Source organism: Populus euphratica, unplaced genomic scaffold (assembly GCF_000495115.2).
Source record: "Populus euphratica unplaced genomic scaffold, PopEup_1.0 scaffold9.1, whole genome shotgun sequence".
Lineage (NCBI taxonomy): Eukaryota > Viridiplantae > Streptophyta > Magnoliopsida > Malpighiales > Salicaceae > Populus > Populus euphratica.
Genome location: NW_011499857.1, coordinates 574,546 through 581,560, shown reverse-complemented (window position 1 = coordinate 581,560; position 7,015 = coordinate 574,546). Strand labels below are relative to the sequence as shown.

General features: G+C 32.4%; 1 protein-coding gene across 1 annotated transcript; it reads right to left on the bottom strand.

Annotated features, from left to right (window-relative positions):
* Positions 1 to 425: 425 nt before the first annotated feature.
* LOC105123557 (uncharacterized) lies at positions 426 to 5,131 on the bottom strand. The gene is made up of 7 exons (XM_011023193.1): positions 4,830 to 5,131; positions 3,989 to 4,065; positions 2,799 to 3,158; positions 1,827 to 2,420; positions 1,525 to 1,737; positions 1,243 to 1,386; positions 426 to 1,128 (listed from the first exon to the last, which is right to left on the bottom strand). Exons 1-7 carry the CDS (start codon positions 4,855 to 4,857, stop codon positions 898 to 900), a joined length of 1,647 nt encoding a protein of 548 aa, XP_011021495.1. The 5' UTR covers positions 4,858 to 5,131; the 3' UTR covers positions 426 to 897.
* Positions 5,132 to 7,015: the final 1,884 nt, after the last annotated feature.

Sequence of the window (7,015 nt, the reverse complement as noted above, 5' to 3'; positions counted from 1 at the left end):
CTAAGCCAAATCAAGATAAAAATAATTATTATAATTTTAAAACCCGAATAAAAAATCAACCGAAGACAAAACTCAACTCAAGTTATAAGTTAAAAAAAGTTAATATGAGCTAGCCTAAACAAAATAAAACAAATCAAGATATTTTCTCGAATAAAAAATCAACCAAAGACAAAACTCAAGTTATAAGTTAAAAAGGTTAATATGAACTAGCCCAAACAAAATAAAACAAATCAAGATATTTTTATTACCGATGTTTTTATCTCAAGCTGATAAGCTTATATATCAACCCAAGTTTTTTATCAGATCAATTCTCTCTATTTTTTCTTGAACCCAAACCACTCTAGTCTCTAAGTCAACCTTGTCCCATTTAATGTCTGCCAAACACAAAATAAAATAAATTATCTAGTCTAATTCAATACATACCAAACACAAAACAAGGCAATTACTTATTCGGTCCCATTCTATCATATTCAATTAATATTTCCCTGCATACCAAACAATACCTAAAATACCATATCATGGTTACATGCCCCACTAGACATCAATTAATTATCTTACTCAAGCTATGTCATCTCAGTGGGAGGTCAAGTAGAGGAAGCAAACAGACTATATAGCAAATAAAAACTGAAAAATAGAAAGCCAAACCCATTCTTCTCGATACGCCTAATTCAAAAAAGAATACTGAAAAAACCTTCAGAGGTCTTGAGAGGCCATTCCTTCCTGCCACACTAAGAGAACTGAAGGGACCTTTCATTTGAAATAAGAACTCCCATAAAGCATGTGTACGCTGATGGTAGCTAGCAAATTCATTACCACGATAATGAAACCACCCAACTACAACCTATCCTAAGAATTCTATGCTAAAATTGTATAATGTGATAGCAAACGTCCCAAAAATTAGCAGGCACTTGCAACCACATTTGGAGCAACGTTTTCAGATGATACAGCGGATGTAGCATCCCTGCCAGAGTTTTCAACAGTTAAATCTGATCCATTCTCTTCTTTCCCGTTCACCTCTCCATTCATCTTCACAGATTCAAGTGGTGTAGCACCAGCTGGTTCCTTTATGGAGGCTGCATCTGTTTGCAAACTCTCTTTCCCAATCACAGCAGACTTCCCCTCTGAAATCTGTCACTTGAAGAAAGTTTTACAAGCCTAATCAGCACCACAAGGACATTAGATAATCTCTCCTAAACACGGAAAAAATTCAGAGTAAAATTACAAAACAGAAGCAAATCTTGCCTGCTTGTGAATATTCTGCTTGGCCCTTTTTTCCTGCATGATTCTTTCACGACCTGCATAAAAACTAAAATCATCCAGGATTGACGTCTTTCCCTTGTGATCCTTGAATATTTTAAGAATTTGAACACCCTTCTCAAAGATAACCTAACAGCCACAAACAAACAAGATAAAATGTCGAACACTATGGTCAAGAGCCACCCAAAAATATACACACATAGAAAAGAGGTGGGGCAGAGGGGTCAAGAAGGGAGGGAGGAGGGAAGAAGAAAATAATGTAATTACCTCTTGGGTATCCCTACTATTGGTCACAGGCTTGTTTTCATTGTTTTCAAGTGTTATATGCCTCAAACAACCATTTGGAACATCCTTAATAATATGCCACTTTAAAGGAAAGCAACCGGTCCACTTGTCCTGCTGCCAGTACTCAACAGTTTTGTTAAAATCAACAGGCCCCACCATCTCTGCCAAGCCAACAAAATGCCCACTGGTGTTGACCTTAAAAAGCAAATATTCAAGATTGTTAGAATTAGGAAAAATATGAATTGATAAACTCAACTTGTAGTTGGTACAGCACTAATACTCACTGAGAATAACAGAAATACAGGACAGTCACCAGGATTCTCTGTGGCCTGTTTATATGCAGCATCCAGCTTCTTATTCCCGTTAGGCGTGCTTGTCCACACGCTATATTTGATGCTCTTGTGGACATCATCCTCACTGAATGATTTAATAACAAAGAACTTTGCATCTGAGTATTCTTCAGGAAAGTCTTCCTTATTGTACTGTTCCCTGTCTGGAATTTGGGGCAAATTTTCATCCCTATTACTCTCGGACAATGGAAGGTTCTGCCCCTCTGCTGTTTGTGTGACAGCTCCAAATTCCTTGTGGTTCCTGAAACTCTTGGCCCTCGGTCCTCTATTTAGCTCATTCAAACCATCCCGGTTCTCATTTCCATAGCCATGGCCCCTGGATTTGTATTTGTTATCAACAACCACCCACCCACGTCCATTTGTCCATGAGTTATAGGCATAAGATCCAAAATCAGCACCGGCTCTGCTTCCATATTGACTGTACATCCTGTTTCCATATTGACCATACATCCTGTTGTTTGGATTCATCAGGTTCATGTACCCAGATGCTTGGTCCATGCCAGATATTGGTCTTGTAGGATGAGTGTTCTGGGAGCAGATCAATAAATCAGCAATACTTAAACTGCTAATATATTTCAAACTGGAAACTACAAGAAAACACAACTATAAAACACAGAACTTGACAAAAACTAGACAACAAAAGATAACCAGATAAAAAGAAAAACTTGGGAGGCTTCTTCAAGTTATAAACAACATAACATTAAATATATCACTTCTGCTGAGTACTGAAAACCCTTCAATCAAACCAAAACAGAGAGGCTTCTATAACTAAATCATGGTCATGGTCTCCAAAATAAATAAATAGTCATACAAATGAAGATCGAAATACAATAATTTGATTTGCAAATAATGTAAATAATCTAAAGCTTTAAAATAAGAAACAGGTAAGACTGCTGGTTTACACACCAGTGTTGATGAGAACCCTGCACCAGCTGCTAGTCCGTTGCTTCTATTTACACTTCCAGCATTCACTTTGTTATTGAAGTTTCTTGTAGCAGTACCAGCAGAAAAAGGTACTTTGTCAGCTGTACCTGAGGATGCTACATGTCCATGAGAGTGATTGGGCTGGTTAGAGGGGTAGAACAAGCCTGCAGAAGTTGACGGGTGGTAAAAAGAACCAGGGTACTGGTACTGCTGCTGTGCCCCATATAGCTGGCCATCATATCCCATGGTAGGAATGGGTGAATTTGGAGACAGATATGTTCCAAAAGGCGCATAACCATAGCCTTGGTTATAAATGAAGTTTCCATTATCGCCATAGAAATCCTGCCCAATAGAAAACAAAATTTCAACCCCTAAGATAACTGATAGCTATTACTTGCTTGCAGTTCCACAGATTATACCCTCAATACTATGCAACAAATAAAAAAGGCAATCTAGCTTATAAAGTTCAGACATAATACCACCCAGCAATTAAAAATTATCAAAATAATTTAACATAGAGGCAACTCAACACCAGATTTCAAGTAAAAGAAGATTCATTGCCCAATATTTAGATGCTCTTGAAGTCAAAAGTGAGACCCTCTCTCCTATTTATAGTGGAAAGGTTTGATAAGACATTAAATAAGTTGTACCACAAGTCCTATTTAGTCAAAGAATAAGCAAACCCTCACCCAGTATGAAAGATTAAGAAACGATTTCTCATGCAACCTTAAATACAGCATGTACCAAAAATAAGCAACAAGAAATTACTGCAGCTGTTCTTGAGTTTGAACTTGAGAGATTAGATTTTCTACCATATTTAATCTTCTAGAGTAGTTTTCTACTCATTGCCATAGCTATGATAGACTGAAGAAGAATGCACAGAATGCTAATGATCAGGAAAATTAAAAATGATGATAACTTGACCAGTCTAATCAACTCAAATACCCATTTTAAAAGATGTAGGGCAATCAACATATATCCACTACGGAAAAAGGTACACATTTGGGTCTACATGAAGAGCCAGTGTAGACCGTTGTAGTGCTTGGTTGTATTAGAAGCCAAGTCACTTGATCCATATTGACAAGTGGAAGGCTATACCATCAATTCACTATAGAATCAAACAATGTCACATATGGGATTCTAAAAAATCAAGAGTCAAGATTCCAAGATACCTTCGTAGCAGGTGCAGGATTTCCAGCAGTCTTGGTCTGAGAATCTAATGACAAGTTCTCTAGCAAGCCTGCAGCTTCTGTGAGAGTATATGTAAAGGACCAACGAAAGAAGTCGGTCATACATGGCAAGAAAAATTCATCACCAAATAGCAGAACAAAACAAAAAGTCTCAGTCTTTATCCTTGAAGGCACATCTAGCATGATTAACAGCATCCCAAAATACATATAAAATACCATGCTTGTCCAGGAAAATATTTAATTCATAATAAGCACCAAAAAATAATAAACCCCACATTTATAAACTGGTTCAAAAGCTTAACAGGACATGTGAAACTCATTCATTTACAATTTCACATTCACGTCCCATGAGAAAACCCAACATCAAAAGAATTCTTCAAAGATAGATATTAAATAGAAAAATAGAAACTTCAAATTCAAAGCCCGCACATAAATATAACCCCCCAGCACAGATATCACAAAAGGAAAAGCAAAAGGAAAAGGAAAAAAAGGAAAAAACAGAAGAAAAAAACTCAGTCAACACCATTTCAATCAACCAAGTCACCATATATGCATAAATAACACATATAAAATCAAGAAAGTAAAATCAGCACAAAATTGATTTAAGAACGCAACTTTACACCCAACAAAATTGATTTAAGAACGCAACTTTACTGACTTCTCCAAATCTATACATAAAACCCAACAAAACCCATGTTCCAAAGAACCCAAAAGCATAGAAAAGGAAAAACACAAATAATTCAAAGACAAAGTAAGCATCAGAACACTCCAAATCTTGAAAAAGAAAAAACAAATCCCAAATAAAAGGAGAAGGTAAGGATACTGTCAGTAGCAGAAGGAACAGCTGCCATGACGTTGTTGATGAGATATAGATCGAAGAAGCGACAGAGAAACCCTGGGAGGAGGCGGTTGTTGGGTGTTGCGGTTTCAGTTGTTTTAGGTCAAGCAGTGAAAGAACTTAAGAGAGAAGGCTTGGAGAAGGGGGTAGCCGCCAAAAAACCCCCCCAAGACCTAGGGTTTTTTTTTTTTTATTCAAAAGACAACACAATAGCTACCAAGAAAAGGTGTGTGTGTCTCAATTGCACCACGAGTCCCGCTAGAGTAGTAGATAGAGAAGAGAAAGATGGAAAGAAAAGAAGATAGGGGTGATTTTGCACGTGTATCTGTCATAAATGCTGCTTCCATGTTGAGGGTAATTTACCACCCAAATCATGTTGTTTAGCATCAGCTACTCATTGCCTGCGAACTGTCACGGGTGACTTTTCATTTTAAACTGTGTTTTAAAAAAAAACAAAAATTTAAAAAAAAAATATTTTTAATACTTATAAAAACTATTAAAAAAAATAATTTAATATTTTTTCAAAAAAAAAACACTCAAATGAGTTAAAAATAGAATTTTAAATATACATATAATGATCAATTATGTCACATTCACTTGATCTGTATATCAATCTAGATTTCAAAATAAATTCAATAAGGGCTAATTTGTGTGAAGCTAACCTAGCAAGAGCATTTACACATTAATCTATTCTTTAAAATTTAACTTGATTTTTTAAAAGAAATTTAGGTTAATATTTTTTTAAAAAATACTAAAATTATAATATTTAGAATTGATATAAGTTAAACCAATTTAATCTTACCAAATTGTAAACTAGTTTATGATATTAGTAGAGTTTAATAATCTTACTTTTTAAAATTTATTTTTAAAATTAAATAATTTTAAAAATAAAAATTTTCATAAAAAACAATGAATAAATAATAGGGAAAACTTTTAATTTTTTTATTGGTGCAAAGTTTATGAAAACAAAAATTGTTTTTTTATTAACAACATAATTCATTAAATTAAAAGCAATAACAATTAGAAAATAAGTTCGGAGAACCTATAATAGTTTGAAACAAAAAGGAAAATTTGTATTTTTTTAATAAAAATAAATAAATTCTCCTATTTATATTTTTTTTACTTTTGGCAAAAACATATTTTTTTATGAGTGTTTTTCTTAAGCAAAAATTTATTATGATTGTGAAAGCAAACTTCAATTAAAAAATGAAAAAAATCATGCATCGATAATCTTTCCCCAATTATATAAAAAAAATAAGAATAATAAATTTGAAAAAATATATAATAAAAGATTAAAATTAAAAAATATATTTTATTCTCATTCAATATTAATAAACAAATAATCTTAAAAAATTTGCATATCAAACAAATACATAATTATTGATAAAACAGTTGGTAATATTATCATAAAAAATATTAATCTTCTTACAATATCATAACTTTTCATAAATAACATGTTTAATGAGTTTGTTAAAAAAAATCATTTTAAATAAGTAGAAAAACATATTTCTTCAATCTAAACTCTATTTTTTTATTAATGTATCTCTTGATTGTTTTAACAAAAACATGTTTTTTAATTAAACTAAAGTTTGTTGAAATAAAGGTTTGTAAGATTTTCAACCATTTGAAATAAGTAGGGAAAATGTGTTTTTTCAATCTAAACTTAATTTTCTTATTAATGCATCATTGATTGTTTTAACAAAAAATATGTTTTTATTATTGTAAACAATTTTTTTAAAGAACTTATAATAATCTTAAAAGCAAGTTTTAAAAATATTTAAATAATATTTCAATATCATGTATGTGTTTGAAGGAAAAAAATTTTAATAATATTATAAAATCATGTCAAAAATCTATTAATTATTTTCAAAATTTTCAAAATAAAAGTTTCATATTATTTGAATATTCACAATCAATTTGTTTTTTTTTTCATATTAGGTACATAGTACTTGAAAAGAAAATTGTTAACATTTTGATATAAAAAACCTATAATATTATTTAAAAACTAGGAAAAAATTAAATAACAATTAAAGTATCATGTTAAGCATTTATTTTATATAATGCCTTTCAAAAAAAAAAAATAGTTAGGTGCTTGGGTCCAAAATATGGAGCATGCTTATATGGCGTAATAGAAAGATAGCTTGGTATGTGCGGGCCTCCAAAACTAAGTC

Excerpts from the sequence above, each read along its gene's own strand:
- LOC105123557 (XM_011023193.1), bottom strand. The coding sequence starts at position 4,857 with ATGGCAGCTGTTCCTTCTGCTACTGACA. Across the intron at positions 4,066-4,829 it reads TGTTCCTTCTGCTACTGACA|AAGCTGCAGGCTTGCTAGAG; the intron begins GTATCCTTACCT and ends ATACTCTCACAG. Across the intron at positions 2,421-2,798 it reads CAGGGTTCTCATCAACACTG|AACACTCATCCTACAAGACC; the intron begins GTGTGTAAACCA and ends ATCTGCTCCCAG.